This window comes from Oreochromis aureus, linkage group 17, assembly GCF_013358895.1.
Source record: "Oreochromis aureus strain Israel breed Guangdong linkage group 17, ZZ_aureus, whole genome shotgun sequence".
In the NCBI taxonomy this organism is placed as follows: Eukaryota; Metazoa; Chordata; class Actinopteri; order Cichliformes; family Cichlidae; genus Oreochromis; species Oreochromis aureus.
The window spans coordinates 28878121-28905059 of NC_052958.1; the positions used below are offsets into that span (position 1 = coordinate 28878121).

The following is a 26939-nucleotide window of genomic DNA, read 5'->3' on the forward strand; positions in this document are numbered from 1 at the left end:
CGACTGAGTCCCACCAGTGCCCCAAATACAAGGTATATGTGGTGGTTTCAGCTAAGTAAAAATAGTATCATGAATGTTTGATGATGCTTCTGCTCTTAGTTGTTTTTCTTTTAAAAGTAAGCAAATAAGCAAAGCCATCTAGTCATCAGTCATCATGCGAATCACTACTGATTAAACTTAGAAAATCTTACTTGGCATAGGATGAGAGGGGAAGCTGCTGAGCAAAGTTCTTCATAGCTAATCTACCAGGACGTATTTTAATTTATTTTAGTATTGCAGTAGTAGTTATTGTGGATTAAAGTTATCGACTCTGAGTTTAATAACTGGTAACTGTAATTCTTGAATATGATAATCAAATAATCAGTTATCAAAAATCAAATAATTATAGAACAATTTTAAATGTTTTGAAGTATCACTGTTCAAGTAAAGGATGTTTATTGCTAGAAAGAACAAAATGAAAATTGCTGATGAGGCTGGGAATTTCAAACTCAATATGAAAAGTGGAATTAAAATTGATGATTTAAAGTTAAAGAAATAAAGAAATGTAGGTTTCTCTTGTTTTTTCAATTACATTCAGCTCATTTCTTTGAATTTATGTGAGAAAGACTGACAAGTCATTAGCACATGTGTTCAATAGATTGTATTTATTGAATATCCTGCATGCAAAGTCTTCTAATACAAAAGCAAAATCGAACAACTGACAATGCAATTTTGAATCTGTTCTTCAAACATTTAATTTGAACACAGGTGTGAATCATGCAGATGGAGAAGTGGCTTCTCATTTATTAGAAATGTTTTGGTCTGCTTTCATTGCTGTTATAAAATGGCTGGGAAATGAGGTCAACCCGTCTGTCTGCGTGTCTGATCAGTGGATGAGTGCATTTTCATAACTCTAATACCTTTTTGGTATAATGAGAATGAAGTCACACAGTGCAACAATAAATACAGATTATTTTTTTTAATGCAAAAAGAAGAAGAGGGAGATTACATTCATGTGGAGCACAGTAACATACCATATATGGCAGTATGCTTTTTTTAAAATCTTTATCCATTTTCTGGCATTTCAAACAGGCTGGCCTATGTGGTACACATGCACTAAAGAAAATATTTACCACTCTTTAAGTGCTCAGGAAAGTTTTGCATTTAATTCATTTAAAGGATTGGTAAGTTAAGGAGCATATCTAATGCAGAAACACATCAAATGCTGAAGGACCACACTGACATATTATAAATAAAGTTATCTGCAGTATTTGTTTAACATACTGTACATGTTTAAGAATATATAAACAGTAAATCTGAGTATTGCATCATGCAGAAAACTATTTTCAGAAAAGATTGGATGGAATTCAGTGGAAGAGTGTCAGCAGAACGATGTATTTCATTTTAACCTTGATGGAGCGTCTGCTGTTTATGCTGCATGTTTTGGTTAATTAGGCATCAATCCATTTTAGAATAGGATTTAAATTACTCTTTAACTCTGCTTGGAAACTGTTTTGGTAGTCGATAATCCATAAAAAACTCATGACAGTTCAGTGACATATGTTAAACCCACCAAATCATCAGAAATAATGAAGAGAATTTCATCCAGGAATCTTTGACTGCCTAAACCATTTTCATCATTTAGAAAAGAAGTGAAAGCTAACGTCTGCCTGTTGAACTGAGTGAAATGAGCTGACAGATTACCTGCAGTATAGATACACAGTATTATGCAATAACAACATCAAAGTGCAATTGATTATTTTGGCACAGTTTCAGCTATTAAGTGGTCACTCACTTAGTTGTTCATTGTAAACACACAAACTACCACAACAGGTATAATTACCTGCATACAACAGTGTCTATTTCACAGAGAAGGTAAGACAAGTAGTGGCAGGGCTGAGCAATAAAGCAATAATGATAATTACCACAATATAGTTCATATATTCATTGCAAAGTAAATCCAGTGTACTCTTTGAAAAGAGAGAAAATAAAGCAGAGACACACTCTTCCTATTGAAAAAGACACCCTGCACAAGATGTGTGCTGCTTGCTGTGACCCATGTTTTATTGTGATAGCACCCTCTACTTGGCAGAGTAATATAATGAAAGCAAATAAGAAGGGTGATGCAGGGCTGCAAAGTCCACAGAGAGAGGGTTGGGGTAGATGCATAAGTTGGAAAACAACATATAACATGTAGGCCACCCAGTGACTTTTATAAAACCTGTGGTGTTTATTATCCAGGAAAACGTTATCTATTTCAACCAAGGAGTATTTAAAATGTGTTGCTTAAACCAACACCTGGTTTCTATGTGTAATAACCATTCAGGTTAAGAAGAGTTACTGGTTGCAATATATCTAAAAGATACAATAAAAGAATGTGAACGGGCCACAACCAGAAAAATTATTTATTTTGCTCTGAAAATGTACAAATTCCTGACCAACTGCAGTCACAGAGGTACAGAAGGTGCGATCACAAATTTCTGACTCTACCAACAAAAAGAAGGAGAGAAAGAAAATGTAGTTATAAAAATAAAAAGAATAATAACTCAGTTTTAGTTTGGCTAGAATTCCGCACACCTCTTCACCGCCTCTGCTTTTTGCAGATCAGTCCAAGTGGTCACATCATGACTACTTGGACTGGACAAGTCAAATTTGGGAAGTAGGCAGTTGGTGAGAAAAAATAGTGTTGGCAAGGCCAAAAAGCTTCAGATTCAGGTTGCAGAATGTTCACTGTTAGGATGTTGAAAATTCACAATGCACAACCACAGTAATCAGTCACACACACACACACACACACACACACACACACACACACACACACACACACACACACACACACAGATATGTTGTTGTTCATAATCCAACCGCTTGCTGTGATATGAAGTTTGGTGTCTGGTCTCTCAAGTCTAAGGACATGGTGATTACCATAAAGGGCTGTTTATCACACATTTTGCTTTCAGGACTATTTGATTACAACTCATTTGATTTCTTTATTGACTGTAAAGTTTCTTTACTACAGAAATGCATATATCAATTCAAACTACCACTTACCAGTCTTTATTTGAGTCTTTTATTTGAGTTTATAGCCCAAACATGAATATTTGGGCTATAATCACATAGTGCATGACTGATATAACAATAAATTACTTACATAGCTAAAGAACTAACAAAACATAGCAAATATTGTGATAACTATCATTATTGCATGATACTGTACTTTTATTTTGATATTTCAGACAGATTGCTCAGCAAACCATTAGCTTATAATCATCCACACTCATTGTACTGTATATTGCAGTCCACAGAGACACGTTTTATCTAGAGGGATTGCATGCATGGAGCTGGTGTTGATAAAGGAAACAGTCAAGCAGGTCACCCCATCCTTGCAGATTCACAGTATTAAGAGATTTCAAAGGATAAATGATCTACAGTAGAGGTCCAGTTTTATTGCCACTGTTTGTCAAACAGACCTTCGTTGTCCTCGCGCTTGTGCCCTGTTGACTATATCCTGGTACATCTTGGACCTGAGAAACCGTGGGTAGGAGTCTTTCTCCATGAGGCTGTAGATTTTACCTTGGACTTCATTGAGGCTGGTTGGGGTGGGATCCGCCAGGCTCTGCTTAGTCCTCTCCCTGGTACGGTAGTCAATGTTAATCTGCCAGGATAAAGAGAGGAAAGAATAATTTTAATGAGATAAGAGTCATTTACTTTCATTAATGTAATTTTCAGTTTGTTTCTGTTACCCCGATAAGAATCTTTTTATTTCTTTTGACTGGGTTTAAACAGTGAATTATGGGTTTGAAATTAATAGTCTTTTTATCGATTCAAGTCTGTAGAAAACTGCATTAACTCACCTCTCTTGGTGCCTGAACCTCAACAAACTCCTTAAATATCTTGTTTGCTTTTGACACCAGCTTAGCTGAGCTCTTGATTTTTTTGTAGTCTTCACAGGCCATCCAAAACTCAATATTCTCATCACTGAATTCTGACTTAAGAAATGTCCGGAAAGCTGCCAGCCCATCTGAGAACAAAAAAAAAAAAAAGAATAAAAAAGTTAAAGAATGTAAAAAAACAAAAACATCTAAGACTGTACAGCACCTCATTTTATCCTTTATTGTTCTTTGTTGTGTGCTGAACATAAGCAGGAAATGGTATTATAGTTACAGCATAAATAAATCAGAACAAAATACTCCCACAAAGAGAACACATTTTTGTCAGCCAAGATAAGTGAGTAATTAATGTGCTCCCTGTGTTGACGTTATGAGAAGTGGGGCATGTTTTTCTATGTGCCTGTGTCATACTGACATGTCATTTCCACCCTTTCTGCTGTTTACCTCTTAACACGGTGCAAAGCATGTTTTATGTAGCAATACTGTCTTGATTGGCCTCCAACAGCATATACGCTTACCGTGGTGCTTGGAAATTTGTAAACCCATTACAATTTTTTGTTCTTCTTACCAACAAAAGCATTAGAAAAAAAAAAAAAACTTTGAAAGTTTTTTTTTCCAAAAAAAGGAGAACTCAATTAAACCAAATGAGACAAAAAATATTACACTTCATTTATTTGAGGATGACTGGCAGAAGAATATGAATATGTTTTCTGTATCATTTGGGACCTCGTTTATCACAAATGAGAGCAAGAACTGGAGCTAAACATTTCCACTAAATCGCTGTTGCATATCAACTTAACCTCCTAGGACCTGGCGTCCACATATGTGGACATAAAATTTTGGAACATCTAGACCAAAATACTGTCCTCATATCTGGATCTCATTTTTCGTAAAAAAAAAAAAAAAAAAGGTAATTCTTTGTTTTTACATTCTTTAGGTCCCAATCAACCCAAATAGCAAAGAAAAATTACAAATGCATGCCATGAAAGAGTTCGGGTCTTAGGAGGTTAATGGAAGTTTTGCCATATTTGCCTCTGAACAAGTTTAGGATGATGCCAGGTTTTTGCACATGAACTGTTACTTTTAGGTCGTTTCCCAGATTTTTGTGTTATTTGAACATTGTTTGTAGATAAATGAAACAAAAATAAACCTGTTTTACATTAAAGATATAAGAGCAATCTACTTCTCTGGGTATATAAGCACTAACCTAGGCACAATCCTAGGTTCCTGTTAGACACCATCTTACTCCTGCTCAGTCTGGTTTTCCTACCATGACTGTGATTTTTTCTTTTTTTTTGCTGGTAAGGTCAATGGTATCAGATCACAGTTCAAGCCAGGAACCTTCCAATCTGTCCAAGTGCCTCAGCCCACCCCGTTGTCTGAGTTTTATCCAATTTCCATGACAGATCTGCCAGATATAGTTTGCATATGTGCACTTCTTCATGCCCAATTGATATTCGTTGTAAATCTTTTAATGAGGTTCTACTTATCATCTCCACCTCCTGTCCATTATCAACCTGTCTGTATCTTCTGTGTGCATGCCAGATTTCTTTAAAACAGTGACTGTCATCCTTTTGCTTTAAAACCTCTCCCCAGATCCCACCATTTCAGACATTTACAGCCCATTTCGAAACCTCCATTAATTTGCTAAATCCTTAAGAAAGTTGTGGACCATAAGTCACTTATTTCTTTTTAGACATCTCTCAATCTCTGGTACAGAAATATTAACATTTTTTCCTCTCAATGTTTTTTCTCCTAATCTGTTACACTTAAAAAAGGTATTGCTTGTTATTTTGTTCTAACAAGTCAAATATTAGCTAACAGTGCACACAAGTTGGATGCATCCAGATGAAATACACAGTATTCCTTTTAAAGCAAATTAAGGTTAGAACCTTATTAAAGGAACATCCAGCACTCTGTTCCTATTGATTTAACATCACTTATGTAATCCAAATATGTGTGTGTTTGTATCTACATGTTGTAGTGTGCTGCTCTAATGCTTGGTTAGTTGTGCACAGGATGCACAGGTGCATCAGGCTCTCTGTGTCTAGGGAAATCCTCTAGTTTTGCCTGGTTTTGTGTGTCAAACTGATCTGTTATGTCATAACCTCAATTTTAATAAAGCTGTTCAAGTGAGTATGACTTTGCTTCATTCAAGACTACCATTTGTTAGCCTAGTGTTAAGGAGTTCATCACTGAACAAAACTGGGATACAGCTGTTGCAACCCACCCTTTGGACTCCAACTCTTATTAACTTTTGCAAAAATCTTGTCCAAAACACGCTAATAACTACCCACATATTTCTGACTTGGGAGTTAATATTTCAGTGTCTATTAACTGTCACTAAAGTTTTCACTTAAGTTTTTAAAAGCATATATGCGATAACAGAAATCTAAAAAAGTGCAAGTAACACTGTGCAACAAGGATACATAGATTTGGATAGGACTTCAGTTTAGGTGTATGTATGAGAATGTTATGGTGTGTTTTAAAGTCTTGTTCTTTATTATCTTTGCTGGTGAAATGGTGAGGCAACAACACAGGGAAATATGTGTTTTTTAATCTGCCAGGTTTTTTAACTGCTCATAGATCCTGGTATCTTTAACCTGGAAAAGCCCTAAATTGTATTGTATTTAAAGAAATTTCAAGAAATTTTCATTCACCTAGCATTTCAATAAAAAAAAAACAAAAAAAGAGGGTAACTGTGGATTGACATTTAGTTAGCAAGGACAGTAAAAATAAAGATGGTCCTGGGTGAACTTTAAAAAAATGAAATGATACAATGATGGACACCCTAAACCTTTCCTGTAATAGAACTAGTGGGATAATCACGTTATGGTTTTAGACATTCATCATTCACCAAATATCCAGCAGTTCAAGCTCACTCATGTTTGGTTATATTGATGGATAACAAAACAATGATTTTAATTATTTGAGACAATATTTGGCAGATTAATTGGCAAAAAAGACAAACGAATAGCTAGTTATAACCTCATGTATTTCTTTATCAAAAAACATTATATAGTAGTTCTCTTGCTTTGCTACAGATACTGACACATTATTGCCACAATCATTGGTCATATAACTGGACAGGTATACAGTGTTTTTATTACCATTTTTAGGGAAGCATATGTTGTAAATTCTGTGCTTGATCTATGTACATGTATGCATACGTACAATAAGGAAGACAAAGCTGTCAGCTCATCAAATGTTACTTGGGGTCAACAGTCCTGAAGGTATCATTAAACTCATCCAGTATTAGTTGGCTGACCCAAGATTTTGAGTTGTTCCAGGAAACGTGGATAGGACCTCAAGCAGCTTAGATTAAAGTTTCGCTTCCAACAAATGACGATTGATTTCTATATCAGTTTAAAAAAAAATGGATTTGACCTTTGAGGTTCAGCAAGACACGAGCATCCTAATTGTAGGAGGAAAATGTTTGAATTTGATTTGAATTGATCCGACTCTCACCAAGTGGATGTGCCCTTTACTCTTTTAGTTTAGAGTTTTCTGTCAAAGACGCTATGTCACATGGCTTGTCAGCAGAAAATAAATACATGACCCATTTGTGCAGACAGACATGTGAGTTGTGAGTGCGTGCTGCTGTCTGTTTGGTCCAAGGGGAAGGTCAAAGACGAGGATGTGACTCATTATGCGGCACGGACTCTTAACAACAAAGAAATGACACACTTGCGTAACATGGGCTTGAAAGGAGAACACTAAAATTTGTGTGTCCTGAGTGAAAAATAGGAAGTATTAAAGAAACTGGAAGGGGCTCGTTTACTCCTGTATAAGGTGGCTTTCATTTTCTTGGGGCTGGCTGTAAGTGTTCTGCACTGTACGAACTGTTCCCACAGAAAATAGAAAGTGTTCACTTACACTTGTGAGTGAGGAGGCTATCGAACGACTCAGACCATCGAACAACTTCATCGGTTGATAGCCTGATGGAGGGAAAGACAAAAAGAAGTGCCTTAGTTACATGCTAATCAACAACTTTGCTCTGATGCATTTTGACTCCTCCGAAGTGTTTTATAAATATTGTTGAAGGGCATCTGAGCTTAATGCATGATTAATTCCTTCTCATACTAATTCTTCTTCTCAAGGCCATAAAATATTTCAAATACCAGGTTACTTTTAAAGATTGGAGGAGGCAACAGAGCTACAGTGAAATGATTAATGTCTTGGACATTAGTAAAGCACGTGTATAGCAGGCTGAAATATTTTAAACCAATTCCACAAGTTTCTTTAGTGAGGATGTTTTAGAACATCTGACCGTGTGACTTTTTTCAACTGGCCAAAATGATATTTATTTAATTTATAACTATTACTGAGTGCAAAAAGGGTTATGTTAAACAGCAAGTATGCTGTACAGTTTGCTCTGTTTGTGCTTTTGGCTCATATAGTTAATCACATTGAGAAAAGATTTTTAAAAAATGGGGTGTTTATATAAAAAATAATAAAAAGATAAATATGGAACTTAATGTATATTTATATCCAGCAACATGTAAGTAATCTATATATGATTAAGGGACTGTGTGTTTCATTGTCAAAAGAATAAAATCATAAAAAGTGGCATGCAAGATTAAGTTCAATTAAATATTTTATAAACAGATCTATAAAAGAGGACTTTTTAATTTTCACCATGACTCTGTATTTACATGCATTATGGTGAACCTGTACATATGAGTAACATGCACCTGACAAAAGATTTCTATGACATGCTTTGAAAAAAAGACTGGAAGGTTGGTTGGATCAATTCACACGGCTTGAACTGCCATCGCCTTACATACATTTAGAAGGTTTTATGATCCAACATTACTTCAGCTTGACTTCATAATATGTCATATGATATAATGTAATTTCGAGGCCATAAACACAATTTGGAAATACCAAAATGGCTATATTTAACATTATATAATATTATTATATTAATATGATAGATTACATGTCATTGTGGTGAAAATAAATTGACCAAAGACAATTTTATGAAATGCTATACATGCTGTAAATTTCAGCCAGTTGATAGGTCGGCGCTAGGCAATATGATGATATCATAATATCTGATACAGATAAGAATCGCACAGCTTCGAAGCCCAAAGTGCATTTGTTTGCCAGCTTAGGTTGGGCAGACAAACAAACAGAATGGTTTAGTGCAGCAGTGACATTCATACAGTCATTACAGCAGGACATTGCACGACTGAAGTTATCTCCTCTAGTAAATGCCAAGGGTGATTCTTGCAAATATGTTATGACTTAGGACTTGCATTAATAATAATAACTATAATAATAAAAATAATACCTGTGTCTTTCTCAGAATGTATAATACTTTTACCGACATACTGCCCAAATGGAAAGCAATAAATTACATTCATATCACCTCAAATTAAAGGAAGTCTTAAAGGCAACTTTTCCTTGAAAGGCCTGATAATTCTAATTATTTTACACAACAACAGGTCCAGCACAAAAACAAGCTGTAGTCTTCTAAAACCAGCACAGGAAGGCTTTTTTTCTGGCGAACTCACTTCAGACACCTGGCTGTGGTTTCGTGGGCTGGAGGCAGGAATTCTGAGAAGTCATTGTAGGAGTCAGATTTGTGGGACAGGCAGCCTAGTCTGGTCTTCATGGTGCAAATCTTGCTGAAAAAGAACACAGTATTTAATGGTTTTCGACACTTTTTTTTTTAAATCACGAAAACCAACTTTTGCTTTATTTTCCATATTGTTTTGGTACTTTGCAAGAGTCGCCACTTTATGTAACACTACCTGCATCAGGACTGAGCCTGTGCTCCAAAATCATGCACAGCGCTTTAACCACAACACACTTCCAGCCTTCTCCACTGGACCCCCTCCCCCCAACCCTTTCTTGGTTTTCCCTGTGCCATGCTATTTATAATACACTGGAAACACCTCTGCTATCAAGAATCTTGCTCTCACGTAGTTGTTGGTGCCAAGATGGCTAATCACATGTTTTGACTTTGTGTAGTTGGGCTGTTCCTTTAGATGATGTATTTATAAGTTCTCAAATGTTGATGGATGGCCTGCTGAATAAGCTGATCATAAAGAAACAAGATGCAGAGAGATTAGGCCAACTGAATCCACAAGACAGGACTGAACGTGGACAACAGGTGCAACTCCATATGCAAAGAGCCGATTCCGTATGGCTCTGCCTCATTCAGAATGGAGCTTCAAACATCACTGATACCCAACTTCCCTTCCTGAGAAGGTGTTTTGGTGTAGCTGTGTAATACACATGATGCAAAGTTTTAAATGAGTTTCACAGAGTGTGAAAAGTAAAGATCATTTTTCAATTTTTCCTGAACATTTTACCTGCACTATAATGATAAAACAACAGAAATGTATTTTTGCACCTATTCTGCTCATCATCTTATTTATTACCATTAAACCGACCACTGGGATAGACCACTAACCCAATAGCTAGGCTTATTTGTGATTTCTCTATAAATTTCTCTATATCATGTTTATAGTATTTAGATGACGATTTAACATGTGGGGAGTCTTTAAAAGCCCCACTGTGTATTAACACTCTCCCCCCAACAAAAGAAAAAAACAGCATCTCTCATGGACCACACTGAAACAAACCATATCTCCGTCTCTCATCACAGTCTGTCCTGTTTCATTTGTACACTGCTGCTGCCATGTACAATTTGTCACTGTTCTGCCTCTGGGACACATGGGTCACTCCAGATGGGGCATGGTTATAAAGATGCTGTTTTTTAAAAGTAAGTCTATATAGATAGTCTCAATAAGCTGTCATTAAGTGTCAGTCTTGTCATTAATATTACTTACTTCCTTACTTAATTTTAACTGTAAAATATTACTGGTGTATTACTGTATATTCAATCCAGTGAAGTCTGTCATCACTGAGAAAAAGACGTACCCTAACTAATAATTCTATGCTGTATTTATTTGTGTAATTTGGCTTTCGCCATGTCTTGATATTGTAGATCATCCATTAAATTTCAGATTTTAATTTTCATAAAATGTTTGCTAATTGGAAACAAGCTAAACCAGTTTGGCTAGTTTTCTATAGTCGACATACAGTACATGAACAAAAGTACTGCGCTACCTACACGTTACACCTACAGAAGCTGCTCTGCCATGGAAGCTCATACCATGAAGCTCCCAGCACACAGTTTTTGTCCTGATGTGAATGTCAAGAGGAGTTTTGGAGAAACATTGGTGACTTTATGTGGCTTTCTTTCTTGGTGACTGAGTTGTTGTGGTTCCTAAACACTTCCATTTTGCAATAACACCACATACATTTGAGCATGGAACACACAAACTGACTTATTGTTTGCGAATGCAGACTCAATGACTAGGCGGTTGATTCTATACAACTGTGGCACCTTTGTGACTGAAAACCCTTGAATTCAAAGATAAAGAGGTGCGGAAAAGTATCGTTGTCCCTACCGTCTATGACATTTTACCAGATGACTGCATGACTTTTGTTTTATCTGTAGTAAAAGCCAAATAAAGTCATTCTTTATTTGTTTCCAGCCTTTCAGTTGATCTAAGGTAAACAGCTGCTGACAGTAGCACGTATTTGGGTAAAGATTTGTCTTGTCCACTCACTTTGTTGCAGTGTTACATCTACAGGATGTTTGCTTGGCTTTGCTGATAGTCCTGTTATGTAAACATTTCCAGAGTGGGCTATTTTATTAGACACTGATGAGCTTTAGAATGACTCAAGCAGCTTGTTTCTCTATCTATCCATCCATTCTTCTTTTCATTGTAGTTGTCCATCCATCATAAAAAGCAATTATTTTGGATAATTATCCCAGTTTAGTGTCCCTTTTTCTTTGATGATATCAGTGCAGCAGAGGAGTTGGAGCACTAGATTGTTTTGATGTTTGGACCTTGAAGTGGGAACATTGCATGAAATGTACTGTTCATTAGCTGACCGAAATCCATTTGCTGGGGATAATGGGCTTCATCCACCACATGAATTCCAAAGCTCTTTAAAATATTACTTTTTGTTCCCCGTCTATCCACTCCTGGGTGTTTTGAGGTGTTGCATGCATGTAAGAGAGTGTACGTGCACTTATGTTTGGGCTGCACTAATGCAGAAGGTTTGTGGTATTGCTATTTAATGAAATTTGCTCAGCACTCTGCCTTTAAGTGGAAGAGGTAAGCCAGTGAGGTAAATCTATGTTCACAGAGGAGAACACGAGGTTACAAAACCATCAATGAAACCTAGAATATTGTGCACTGAAAGATTTGTTTGGGTTTCGGTTAAGAGTTAATGCTCTGTCAAAAACCTTTCCTACTCATCAAACGTAAATCTAAATAAAGACTGTAGGCGGGTTGTTTCAGATGCACTGCAGATGTGATGCAGCCTGCCCCAGAAACGCCTAAGTTATATGTTATATATAAAACAAATCCACTCAACTAGAAAGGCAGCGTATGTGTCATCTATATGAGTCATAATCTCAAGGTGCACTTAACACAAGGTATTATTGAAAATTCATTTTCAGAGAGGAAAGCTAAAATAATAGGCAGGGATATTTTAAGCATGATAGACTATGTATAGACTTGTAGTTAACTAAAGATCACTAGTGAGGGCCGAGTTGTGCGTCAGTAGTTAGGAACATTATAAAAAAAGACTGATGTTAGAATGAAACAAATATAGCAATAACACCAGAAAGACTAAACTTTAAGATTTAAAATATGACATGACAGCTTTGTCAAATTTAATGGCTGCTCTGCAGCTTTGACACACAATTTTCCCCACAAGATGATGCAAAGCTTTAAACCTATTAACATCCACCAGATTGCTGTTGATTCCTCTGGTGCAGGACTAGCATTAGGTCCCATTTAGCTAACAGGCTAAAGAAGCATAGTTTCAGATACTTAAAGATATTTCCTTTCAAGCTGTCTTACATGTGTTTTGGCCTTGCAGTTCTTCACTTGTAAGATTTTGATTTGGATCTGCCATATAGGTGAAGATTTCATAAAAGTAAGTTGATGTGTATATAAGCAACCTATCGAAATATATGAGGTTAAGTGTTCAGTGATAATAGGTTTGGTAAACATCACCTGGATGGAAATGTAGATTTGTCAAGTCATCTGTGGAACACAGAAACATAGATCTATACATTACAGAAGGTGCTGATTTTTTTTTTTTTTTTTATCTCTGAAGTAATGTAATCACCAAATCCATTTTCTCGTTTCTATGTTTGATTCAAATCTGTTTCAGTTCCCAGCTGAAATGAAAGCATAATGTATTTCTATTTAGTACTGTCTATTATTAAATTCAATTTGGGACTACTTATTCATATTCAGCAACATAGTCATTTCTATTCCATTTTAATTTTGACTTACAATATTAAAAAGCATAGCTTTGTCTCATATTTTCTTGGCTTAAAAGAATAACCATATTTATATTCAGGTTGTTTCTATGAGATTAAAATCAAATGTCAGTGTTTTTCACATTTTATTTAATTCTATTTGTGGCAGAGGGCGTGCACAGGCATTTAGGTGTGTGCATGTGCACAGCCAAAGGTAATGCACAGGCTTTCCTACATGAATAATAAAACAATAAGCTCCTATTCTACAAATATTATATTTGCCAAGCACTTTGTGGCAATAAATATCTAACGTAATCAGCTGCTTCTTCAATAAATTTCAATAAATGCTGCAAGTAAATACCAGCTCCACCTGCTGCAGGTGCTGTAAAGTAAGAGACCTTCTAGCCAACAGAGAGTAAAAGGAGCACTGCAGTCAACAGAGCCGCGTTTGCAGTGATGAACTTTCCAAATGTAATAGCATGGCCTACTAATAAATCACAAAAGTGTTGTTCCCTCAAACAGGTGATTAAAAAAAAGGAAATGAGCGAACATCCTTAGGTGTCAATTTATAAATCTCAGCTGTCTAGTCATATAAAGTCTGTGAGTGACTTTTACAAAAGCAGTATAAGAGTGAGAAAACTGACAAGAGTGCACTCAGCAGACATAAACAATGACCCAAAGCTGCAAGAATCACAACAAATCTCCCTTAAAATACTCTCCCAGAGAATGAAGACTCTAGCCAGAGAATAGATTGGGATTCATTCCATTTTAGTGGTGCACGAGAAACCAGATCTGCTAAGGTTAGAGCATAAATAGGGAGTGTATACATTACTTATTTGCTACTTTACTTATCAAAATTTTTAATCACATGATTTAAATGATGTGAGGTAGTTCAACTACAGAGCTTCAGAATAAAGATTAAGAAATAAACAAAGAATCCGAAATGTCTGCTTCTTCGTGACTGAAAGGAAGCTCGGTCATCATTCGGAGAAAAGTCTCAGAATTGTCTTTGTTGACAGATTTCTTTTAAAGTAAACAAGCTATGCTTTTAAGCTGCACTTCCTGCAAAACAGTGCCGTCATTTAATCACCCCCTTTATGAGCGATAAGTGAAAATGAAAGGTTATTACAATCTGGATTGCATAATGCATCGAACATATTGCCTTTAGACCGCAATTAGTGATTTAAATTGAAACGCATCTGGTCATGAATTCATGTTTGGCAATAATACACGAGCATTTAAATTTGAAATACTGGCACGTTAGGCAGCAGCTTTCATCCATTAGTACTAGAAACAGAAACTATGTATTATGGTCAGATTTTGTTTGTGTGCCAGCCTGTGCCATTCTTTAGCAGGCGGAGGCCATCAAGTGAAATTGATAAGGAGAGACATTTATATATTGATAAGCTTGTTTGGTGATCGACAAAATTCTCAGTATCATGGCAACAGATGCCCTCCTCCTGCTACTTTGTCTTTTCTCCCTGTCTCTTCTTCTTTGTTTAGACAAATCTGTATGTCCGTGGCTGTTGTGAGGTACATTCTTCATCTGCAGTATGATGCGGACACGTGCTGCCGCTACCGCTGAGCTATTTATAAAAACCCCTGACAAATCCGTGTAGTCAGGGGGAAGCAGTGCATGTTCTATTCAGCCATGCAGCAAGGCTGGCTCCTGGAGGAAGGAGGCTAAAAACAGCAACAGCGCTCGAATGCCTCGGATACACACAAGTACGCCTCGTGAATCTAAAAGTACAGGAAGCATCCGCTAGACTTCCAGTGTCTGAGATCCCTGGTGGGGTTGGTGGATTAAGATGTTAAAATGTAGATCATGGAAGCTGCGTCTGTGTGTGTGCGTGTATATGAATAATCTTTGATGTTACCTAACTTGGTGCAATGCAGGTTTTGAGACGTCTCTCCATGTCCTCATTTTTTCATGCTGACAAGAGACACTCTGCAGTTCTATACACTGTATGTGTGTACTATCAGCTTTTAAACAAATCCTGTAAAAAGGGATTAGATTGATGTACATATAGCATATTCATCCAAAAATTCTCTACTTGTCAGCATGCTGGTGTATACTGGTAAAATGTATTTATTTGGTGCTAAGGAGAGGGACCGTATAGACCGACAGCATAACCACGTAGGGTACATGTACAGGGCCCTGGAGAACATGTCGGCAGTGACGCTGCGTTGACGTTAAAAGCAGAGGGCATGCGTGTCAGGTCATCTCTCAGGTTTAGAGAAGATAATCTTATGCACAGGTCACATCCCTGCTCTTGTTCCTGTTGAGTGCCAGTAAAAATAGCAACCTGTCAAGTTAAAGTTTTATACATTGCTCGTACATTTTCTTCCTACTTCCGAGCTCACCTCACAGCATACGTCATACTGTTTCAGCACTCTGTTTTGCTCAAAGACACTCAGACTTTATTCCAACATTTATATGTTTCCCATTATTGTAAAGTTATTGTTTTCCACCATAAGTTTGTCTCTTTTTGATTGCCACTACTGCTATTCTGCTTCTACTTCTACTTTTAGAAGTACTCTAAAAATTGAAAATAAAAACTCTAGAAATCCTACAATACTGTGTCACCTCTCCAAAGCCAGACATCCATCTAACAACCCATGCATCCATCCATACTCGACTGCTAATTCAACTAGGGTGTTGAATTTATCTGAAAGTGTGGACTCCATGTCTAGCATCAATGACAGGTTACCAATGCCTAAAACCCAGTCTAATTGCAAAGAAAAAAAAATCAAAGTTCAAAATAAGAGCTAAGAGGATTTAAAAAAGGATTATTTTAATAAAACAAGCTCTTATTTTGAAAACGTGTCTTAACATAACTAACAATTTAAATAAACTATTTTAAATAAGAGCTTTAAAAAAAAATAAATAAGGACAATCATATAACCTAATCTAAAATGTGTAACAACATTAACTCCCAATGCTTTGTAGGGCTCACATTGTGTGACATGTCATTCCAATTCCAGCAAGAGCTGTCTATCTTGCCATTAAATTAAAGAAACAACCCTGAATATGTCACTGTCTAGGTCACGCACAACACTGATTGAAATAATGAGGAACTGTTTCACTTTTAGCAGGGTGACTCAGCCTTCCCACTATTTGTTACTATTATATAAAACCTTTTAAACTCCAGACCATGTTGGATGTCAGTAAAATGGTCTTGCTTTCTCTCTAACTCTCAAAAACCCCAATAAACTTTATTATGAGGGGAACTTTTACACTGATTACTTAGGACATGAGACTTGTTAAGGTTGTTCCTGAGTGGTTCATGTGCAAAAATAACCAGCTGCTGTAGTTCTATTTTTGTAAATTATATAATATGGACAGTTTTTGCTCCTCAGCTCAGTCTGTTGTGTATAGTCATGTTCAGAATAGAGCCATCCTTTAAAAACGATGATTTTGCAGTGTCTGTAATAATGTCCTTAATAATGATCATACAGAAAAATATTTGAAAAATATATAGATATTATTAAATGCCTATTTTATATGATATTTATATTACACAAACAATTTATTATGCAATGTTACTTGTGCTATTATTTTTTCACTCTTAAAAAATCTTTATAAACGTTCTCTTAGTTCTTACTTTGTCTCAGTATCACCACATCACAATATCTTTTGAATACTTCACACCCAGACAGGAACTGGCATTCACACATCTTTTAATTAATGGATCAATGAGCTGCTTAATTACTCCACTCACTCACTGTCAGCCTTACTCCCGCTCTTTTTCACACACATTAAGGAAAGAGTACAGTTGCTTATGTTATCTCTGCAGAACCACACTCATGCATGCTGGCTGATTTGCTTCTGTGCCACTGCATCACCTTGATGTGGGGACCTCTCGCTCTTTAGAGAACAAGGGGTCAAAAATACTCTCTAAGGAATCAGCAAATTCTTCTGGACCAAGTATGGCAAGAAAAATCACACAATGTTCTGACCTAAATAGCATACTGAATGTATCTACATACATTTAGTACATAGATAGGAGGAGAAATACTACTGGAGAGCTAATATTATGCTTAAATTATTAGTGAAGAAACGACAAAAGATAGTATTTTCTTTTGTCATTCAAATCCCCAAAGTACTAGAAATCTCTCAAATCTTGGCTAGTCTGCTGCCAAATGTCACAATCAAAGTGCGATTGTTTGTCTAGCTCTACTCTCCCTTCATTACATAAGTCTGTTTTTGCTGTTTTCGGGCTAATTAAGATGCACTGTGACTCAGATGACAAGTTATAAGGGTGACTGCTCGGCAGTTCAGCTTTGGCAAGTCCATCCATGTCCGTTCCCTCTCTGCTGCAAACTTGTCAGATTTGATACTTGAGTCACAGGAGCACAGCTGTGGTCTTGCACTTGTGCCTTTGCCTGTGTGCATTTGTGTACACTTGGCCACGAGAGCGGAAAACCGACTGCCCACAGAAGTATGTGTCAGACCATCTGATGTGTTGCCACGTTTAGCAACAACAGAAGGAGAAATCATGGCCGATTTCAGTTTTATTACTGGTCTCAGGACAGGCCAATTCACAACATGCATTGCCCATCCAGAAATGTCTGCAGGCTAAATTCTTTCTGTTGTCAGAATTGAAAGCCAGATCAACAAAAAATTGAAAAGGTGATAATCAAAGTGTTAAAGAGAAAATGACGACTGTTTTCTGATATACAGTTAAGCCTATATATGTTTGGACACTGAAAAAAGTTCAGTTTTTTTACCTGGTTACAGAAAGATATTTGGCCTGGAGTTGATTTGAGGTGTGGTGTAGATTTTGCTGTGGACAGACAACATGCAGTCAAAGGAGGTCCCCATGCAGGTGAAAAAAGCCACCCTTAAGCTACAAAAAAATGAGAGAAATTGCTACAATAGTAGGAGTGGCCAAATCTACAATTTGGTACATCCTGGGAAAGAATGAAAGCACTAGTGAACTCAGCACTAGATTGGACTTTGATAAAAAAAAAACATATCTGAAAAACCAGCACAGTTCTGGAAAAACATTGTTTGGAAAGATGAAACCAAGATCAAGATTTACCAGAATGATGGAAAGTATGGAGAAGGCGTGGAACAGCTCGTGATCCAAAGCATATCATATCATCTCTAAAACATGGTGGAGGCAGCATTTTTTATATACATACATTAATATCACGTGCATGGGTGGTAGTGGCACTGTGACACTAGTGTTTATTGATAATGTGATAAACGACAGAAGCAACCGATGGACAATGTAAAGAAGTGGAATATTATTGAATTCCCAATTCGGTCAACATGACCTTAATCCAACTGAGCATGCATTTCACTTCTTGAAGACTAAACTTCAGACATAAATACCACAATCAAACAGCAGCTGCAGTGAAGGCCTGGCCGAGTATTAAAAAGGAGGAAACCCAGCATCTGGTGACATCCATGAGTTTAAGACTTCAGGCTGCCATTGCCAGCAAAAGTGTTCAACCAAGCACTAGAAACGGCCAATTTATTTTCAGTTATTTAATTTGTTTTTTGTTTCCATGTGAATTTTCCATTCCATTTTCCAGTAACTTTGGTGAATGCTGTTTACAGTAAAGTCTTTTGGTTTTAAGGCAGTGTTTCCCACAGAATTACACTGTATTGCACTGTGTCATATTATAGGGTATAACAGCACAGCAATCATCCTCCTGTCAAGTAGCTTTAACATGTCGATGACAGACTTCAGCTTCACTGTAAGCTGAAGCATTTAAGGGCAACTGCAGTTTAAGAAGGTGAAATCATTCTTGCTGTTGTGTGACTGCAGGATGACGCACAGATCACATAACAATACTGAGGACACCATAACAGCAACTCGAAAAGTAAAGGTATTGTCCAGTTGTAACTTAATGAATAAATTCATCCATCCATTTGCTTCCGCTTATCCTTTTCAGGGTCACGGGGGGCGCTGGAGCCTATCCCAGCTGTCACAGGGCGAGAGGCGGGGTACACCCTGGACAGGTCGCCAGTCTGTCGCAGGGCCAACACACAGGGACAGACAACCATTCACATCTAGTGACAATTTCGATTATCCAATTAACCTATCCCCACAAGCTGCATGTCTTCGGATTGTGGCAGGAAGCCAGAGTACCCGGAGGGAACCCACGCAAACACGGAAACTCCACACAGAAAGACCCCGGCCTGATGGTGGAATTGAACTCAGGACGTTCTTGCTGTGTGGCAACAGTGCTAACCACCGTGCCACCGTGCTGCCTGAATAAACTCATTGTCAATAAAATACTACAGCAAGTAACTGGGTAGCTGTGGGGTGAATAGAGAAAAAGGGTCTATATATATTCACACCCATAAGCAAAAGTTGCTTGTACAGTTGTTTTGATATGTAGCGAACCTTGATGTTGTTGCAAAATCAGCAAAAAAAAGAAAGAAATCCTTTTATTTTCACTTAGTTAGTCATAAATCAAATAGCTTTAAAACTACAATTATCAGCCCTCTTTTGTGCCTTAAAAAATATCCTATTATTATTATTCTTTTCCTCCATTTAGAACTTTGCAGTCATGGACTTCTGAAGTTCCATACATTTTCCATCTCAGAAGCAACATTCTAAAAGCAGTAATGAGTTCTAAAAATACTCTCGAGTCAGAGATTTAAAATTTTCATTTAGTTAATCATGTTCCATAACGCCACAGTTCCTCAGTCCTCTGAGGCCTGCCATGATAACACCTGAGCTCATTACTCACTTCACGAGTCAACCTGGGATAAGAACTGCCCAGGGGCTTTTCAGTACATAACACCCTGTTACTATTTTCATCTTCCTTCTACTCAAAAAAGTACATTCATGTACGGTCAGATTATTGTCACTTCCCTGCTGCAGGCTTCTCTTTATCAGTTTATTGTGTAGAAACATAATCTGTGTCCACTTCACAAGCTCCAGCGGATTATAACTTAATCTCAGACAGAATACAAATGTACAGCACTGACCATATAAGGGCGGAGCACATTATCTGTTATTGCAGTTAGTTTGGGATCCTGAAAAAAAAGGACCCATCTGCTCTATGAGTGCTACTACGCTTTTCATGTCAAGCGAATATATAATGACACGCACAATTTTGGTCACCCACAGTTTGGTCAAAAGTTCATTGGCTGTGAGTATACAGGGAGTGCAGAATTATTAGGCAAGTTGTACTTTTGAGGAATAATTTTATTATTGAACAACAACCATGTTCTCAATGAACCCAAAAAACTCATTAATATCAAAGCTGAATGTTTTTGGAAGTAGTCTTTAGTTTGTTTTTAGTTTTAGCTATTTTAGGGGGATATCTGTGTGTGCAGGTGACTGTTACTGTGCATAATTATTAGGCAACTTAACAAAAAACAAATATATACCCATTTCAATTATTTATTTTACCAGTGAAACCAATATAACATCTCCACATTCACAAATATACATTTCTGACATTCAAAACAAAACAAAAACAAATCAGCGACCAATATAGCCACCTTTCTTTGCAAGGACACTCAAAAGCCTGCCATCCATGGATTCTGTCAGTGTTTGGATCTGTTCACCATCAACATTGCGTGCAGCAGCAACCACAGCCTCCCAGACACTGTTCAGAGAGGTGTACCGTTTTCCCTCCTTGTAAATCTCACATTTGATGATGGACCACAGGTTCTCAATGGGGTTCAGATCAGGTGAACAAGGAGGCCATGTCATTAGTTTTTCTTCTTTTATACCCTTTCTTGCCAGCCACGCTGTGGAGTACTTGGACGCGTGTGATGGAGCATTGTCCTGCATGAAAATCATGTTTTTCTTAAAGGATGCAGACTTCTTCCTGTACCACTGCTTGAAGATGTCTTCCAGAAACTGGCAGTAGGACTGGGAGTTGAGCTTGACTCCATCCTCAACCCGAAAAGGCCCCACAAGCTCATCTTTAATGATACCAGCCCAAACCAGTACTCCACCTCCACCTTGCTGGCGTCTGAGTCGGACTGGAGCTCTCTGCCCTTTACCAATCCAGCCACGGGCCCATCCATCTGGCCCATCAAGACTCACTCTCATTTCATCAGTCCATAAAACCTTAGAAAAATCAGCTTGTGTGTCTTGTTCAGTGGTGGTCGTCTTTCAGCCTTTCTTACCTTGGCCATGTGTCTGAGTATTGCTCACCTTGTGCTTTTGGGCACTCCAGTGATGTTGCAGCTCTGAAATATGGCCAAACTGGTGGCAAGTGGCATCTTGGCAGCTGCACGCTTGACTTTTCTCAGTTCATGGGCAGTTATTTTGCGCCTTGGTTTTTCCACACGCTTCTTGCGACCCTGTTGACTATTTTGAATGAAACGCTTGATTGTTCGATGATCACGCTTCAGAAGCTTTGCAATTTTAAGACTGCTGCATCCCTCTGCAAGATATCTCACTATTTTTGACTTTTCTGAGCCTGTCAAGTCCTTCTTTTGACCCATTTTGCCAAAGGAAAGGAAGTTGCCTAATAATTATGCACACCTGATATAGGGTGTTGATGTCATTAAACCACACCCCTTCTCATTACAGAGATGCACATCACCTAATATGCTTAATTGGTAGTAGGCTTTCGAGCCTATACAGCTTGGAGTAAGACAACATGCATGAAGAGGATGATGTGGACAAAATACTCATTTGCCTAATAATTCTGCACTCCCTGTATAAAGGCTGACCTGAGCAGCACTGCTCTTTTATTTCCATCTTTTACAGTTTTAAAGCAACAAAGAAGGAAAATTGCTTGAAGCAAATGTTTGGGCACACTGCATGGTCTGTACTTAGTAACCGCCCCCTCACCCCCAGCAAGTATCACAGCTTGTAAACAGTTTTTGTAACAGCCAAGAGTTCTTCTTGTCTGGGGGAATGTTAACCCAGTGAGAATTTTTGGGCCATCTTGCATGCATTAACCTTTAAAGGTCTATTTTCAGATTTTCAAATCTGATGTGTGGGGTGTTGCAAATTAGAGGCTTAGAGAGTTTTGGCACCCCTTTTTCAAACATACTTTTGCTTTTTGCAGCTGAAATATGCTCTAAATATACCTTCCTTACTGAACTTGTTTGCCAAATGGAACAAGCTTGTTTAGAACTTTACTTGATAGTTCGTAATTTTGTGGCGAGAATGCACAAAGGCTTGATATTTTTCCAAATGTGGCTGAGTGATGGACCAGAACACCACCAACCTGGATTCTCCTAAGCTCTTCAAAGGTGTTTTACAGTTAATTTGAGAAGCAGTTCACCAGAAAAGATCTCTCGGTCTTCTATATCTCCAACCTTGATACCTGTGGGTACTACTCACTGCTATGTCTTCATTACATTATCAGCTGAGGAAAGGGCTGACTAAAAAGGTTTTACTATCATCGTATAGCCTTATGTCTTTTGGAGTCCAATTCTTACTTAACCTATACAACAAAGAATTTAGGACAGTGGGGTTGCTGAGTTCAGTTATGAGCACTTCAATGGCATGCCAGCCTTTATTTATTTGTTTATTTTTTAATTTTATAGAATTCTACATGCACTTTCAATTTTTTATGTTGGCAGCTGAAATTAATGTTTTGGACTGTCACCACTGAGTTAGATAAAGGCTTCAAAAAAGATGTCTGAATGTGGTTCAAAGATGGCTGCAGGAGCTGCAAGACCAACTTGTAGAAAGACTTAGTTTGGACCGAGGAGAAACGGAGCTGTTCTTTTGGACCAGTATTAGAAATTTAGATGATTCTATGTATTATGCATGTTGGAAATAAAGACAGTGATTTACATTGAACAGTCAAATTCTTATTTTTCTATTCCCCTTAAAAATAAACCTCCAAGAAGAAAGATGAAGATCCTTGAAAGTTACAAAGAAAAAAATCAATGTAATGTAATACGAAAACACTGAAAATAATTAAAAAGACAATTATTGGTGTGGGTGTCCTACCATCCTTGCTCAAACAAACATATTAGATATATAGTATGATAGATTGATATTTTGGGGGACTCATCACAGGAAGCCTCTTTCGTGTCTCCTAATTTCAAAATTACTCATGTACACTTGTCACCACTTTTGTGCATCAATATGATCAGCTTTTAAAGACCTCTAAGTACAAACTAACAATACTGAGGGACATTATCATTTCCTTAGCCCAAGATTAGAACAGTGCAGTTCATTGAACCAGTTTGCTGCTCTGAGGGATAATTCATTCAGAGTTTGAAGCTACTGTAGCAAAAGCATTTTGACTGGTGTACATTGGCTATCAGGGATAATGTGAATAGTTAAAGCAGCACTAATGGTTTTGTCCACCTAGGTGCTTATTATGGGTTCATTAAGTTGATTAAGCTCATGGTAAATCAACTTGATGATTAACAATAAAGTTAATCAGCTACATTAATAAACCAACTGCAGAGTTTTGTGATACTTTTTGGGCAATGTTTTGCCTTATAAGTACAGCTATTAAATATTTTGCATTACATATACAATATTACACAGACAGACAGACACAGACACTTTCATGCTTTTTTATACCAAAGTTGACCCCAGCAACAGCTGATGATTAGTTTTCTGTCAAAGCATTGCTGATCTTGATATTTTAGGTATTCACACTGACTGTGATAACCTGGTATGCCTCTTGAAATCCTTACATTCTGTGCTTTAATAATGTGTTACACATCTTTGCTTTCACCTCCCACAGTTCTCAAGTGACCACCAGGAGCCCTTACCACTGTCACTCACCTCGGGTGTAAAGGGAGGGCGAATAAGGCTGCCCAGTCGTTGGCCAAGTATTTATCTCAGAGCTATGTCAGATTACACTCAAGTAAATCTGCTTGTCACTGGCTGCACAGAACTATTAAAAGCACACGCATGTTTAGGATGATAAGGGCACGGCAATGACTTGCATTAGCTTGTGGAGAACATTTTGCTTGGTGATAAAATTAGAGCTTGTCATCTCCTGTGGGCTAAATCTGAAAATGATGAGATGTGACTAGACTGAATGAGTTTTTTTTTCTTGTTTTTTTTTTCCACTGTCTTTTTTTTCACAGTAGGCTAGTCAAGCGTTGTGTGTTTTGTCTTGTTTTACCTGGGTTCATTGGCCTAAGTGTCAAAACGCTTTGTTCGGTTAACTGCTCACTACTACAGACTGTAAGCATGTCTCTTTTTACTCAGCCCGCCTACAGTCATTTTTGTAATCAGTTTGTTCCAGAGACTTATTTTGAATTGCAGAAAATCAGATTCACTCCTAGGCCTCATGTTGTGTCTACTAAAAGCATTTCATTTCAGCAGGATTTAAAACTGTGTTTCATACAAATGTAACAAGAATATGCTGACTTCCATTGCTGAGCTACAGTGGTGCACTTTACTTGAACTGCTACATGTGGTTACAATGCTAATTTAAAAAAAAATGTGATTTTCTTCAATCTTCAAAGAAGAAAAGATTACAGTACAACAGAACTGCTAACATGTTCTGCAAAATGCATTACAGTGATTGTACTTTGTCTGACATTGCCTCTACAAATAATCATACAATAACATACAACTAATGTGTTAAGTCAAATAATCTTTTATGGGCAATGTAATGCCAAGGGATTAGGCCTTTTTTTTCTTTTTTTGTGACAACTGGCAGCTGGGACAGGCACAGAACATGAGGACAGAGAGCAGAGAGAATCAAACGTGACAGAAGTCCCTCACTGGAATTGAACTGGGTACATTGCATAATGCTCACCTTAAACCACTGGTGCACAGGGACACAATTCTGGCATATGCTTTATCGACACAACAGTGTTGTACAAATACACATACATTGATTAGTGTGTAATAAGATCTTCCCAAAAAACTTGTTCATCCTCATACACTTGAAAATAATCCATTAAAAATATCTAAGAGCAGGCATTTGTGGAAGCCAGCATGTTGCCCCGCCCATCTTGAATACAGTGACTGAGATGGGCACTGGAATTCTGCCTAATCACATTGTATGCAAATGACAACAGACTGGACACATACTGTAAGTAGTCATTATAGGCATTTGTGTGCCATGAAGGCAAATTTTAATTCATGTCTGCACCTTCTCACTCAGGATATGAAGGATCATACCTATGATGAATTGGAACCTCTTCTCAAATGATGAAACAAAGAAGCAAAAATGTGAAGCCAGAGGACCACATGTCAGGCGATCTACATAAAACATTATCCTCTTCCTTCTCATCTGAAACCTCATATCCTGAACTGAATTCAGGACTCTAACACATGAAAACATGCATAAACATACATACATGTATTAATCCTGTCAAAATTACATATTGTCAGCAGATTAGACATGTGACCCACCTGTCACTGAACAGCTGACAAGGACAAAAACACAAAATAAAACAGAACAACAGCAACTGGTTATAAGCTAACGTGATAGCTAATGTTATTCTCCAGTGTGCTAAAAATCAGATTTTCCCTCTGATAAACAGTTTCATTAAATTCTCACGTAGTATGTAAATTATTACTTAAGTGTCCCTTCAAGAACATTAACAACAAAGTTTAACTAAGGATAACTCAATCTCCTTCCCCACCTAATATATTGACACTGCAAACATACTGACAGCTGACATAAACTGCAGACTGACCCATTACAGAAAAACTGGAGGCAGAGTTGATTGTCCTACACTGGCCACTAGGATCATGCACTTTAATTAGGAGCAATAAGGTATCATAATTCAGTTGACTGCAATTTGCAATCCACTGACATCTTTTGGTGAGATTTTACACAGTGTACCTTTAAATATGGAGCTACTGCCCACAACGCAGTCATGGTAGCATTGTTAAAACTGACTAATATAGACTTTACTAGGTATATATTTATTATTATATTATATATATATATATATATATATCAGTGTTAATCTCGTTAAAATGACGCTAACACCATAACCGCATTAACACGGCAAATCTCAGTTAGCGAGTTAGCGCGGATCGCCCCGTGTGTGGGGCTGCACGGCACTAACGTGTTAATGAGCTAACCGCGCTAACACGTGGTTAACTCGTGCTTAAGTGTAAATGTGCTTAAATGTTCTTAAGTGTAAAAAAAAAGAATGATTTTGTCAGATCCAGGCTAGATATTTTCTCCAGCTTTAGGATATTTGCTACAGGACAAACCATATGGGAGGGGGGAACGGGAATTCTGCCTAATCACATTGTATGTGATTAGTGTGGCAGGGGTAGTTGTATAGTCTATGGGAAAATGACCTTCCGGTCCTTTGATGTCTGATTTCAGTTAAGGAAAGGAGGCTATCCTTTATGGGGGGCCTACCTTGCGTTTGAAAAGTGACTTCTCTACAATTATACAGTGTCCCTTGTTTTCACAGTCCCTCACATGTGACGCTTGATTTCACAAAGCTACAAGGTAAGAATGAAAAAGGTTCAGCTTGAGGCTCCAAAAACAGCGCTTTGCAAACAAATAGGCAATATTTGCAGTCATAGCCACCTTTTATGTAAAGGTTGTACATTTACCCTACAGGCAGAATGGTATAGATCTCCCCAATGTACTCTTTGAATGAACGTTATGATTTTTGTTTTCAGAAAATATTTGTATTTTTTATAAAGCAGAGAGGAGAAAAGCTAGAGAAAAATTATAGGAAGCAAATTATTTATTAATCAATTTAATTAATCAATTAAAAATAGTTTGCCTCATTCCCAACAAACTGCATGTGTTTGCACATTTTGCAGTGACATTTTGCACATTTTTTGATTGAATTGACTAAATGCATTTCTGCTGGGGGTTAATGTTCTTTTTTTTTTTACTTTGCCCATCCAGAGTCTAGAACCACC

General features: G+C 37.4%; 1 protein-coding gene across 1 annotated transcript in view; it reads right to left on the bottom strand.

Annotated features, from left to right (window-relative positions):
* Positions 1–844: 844 nt before the first annotated feature.
* LOC116334360 (regulator of G-protein signaling 8-like) overlaps positions 845–26939 on the bottom strand; it is a 28868-nt gene continuing 2773 nt past the window's right edge. Inside the window, exons 2-5 of the mRNA XM_031757763.2 lie at positions 9389–9502; positions 7746–7807; positions 3834–4000; positions 845–3634 (exon numbers count right to left, since the gene is read on the bottom strand). Of these exons, the coding sequence (XP_031613623.1) occupies positions 3440–3634; positions 3834–4000; positions 7746–7807; positions 9389–9489 (525 nt within the window). The 5' untranslated portion in view covers positions 9490–9502 and the 3' untranslated portion in view covers positions 845–3439. The remainder of the gene's footprint in view (positions 3635–3833; positions 4001–7745; positions 7808–9388; positions 9503–26939) is intronic.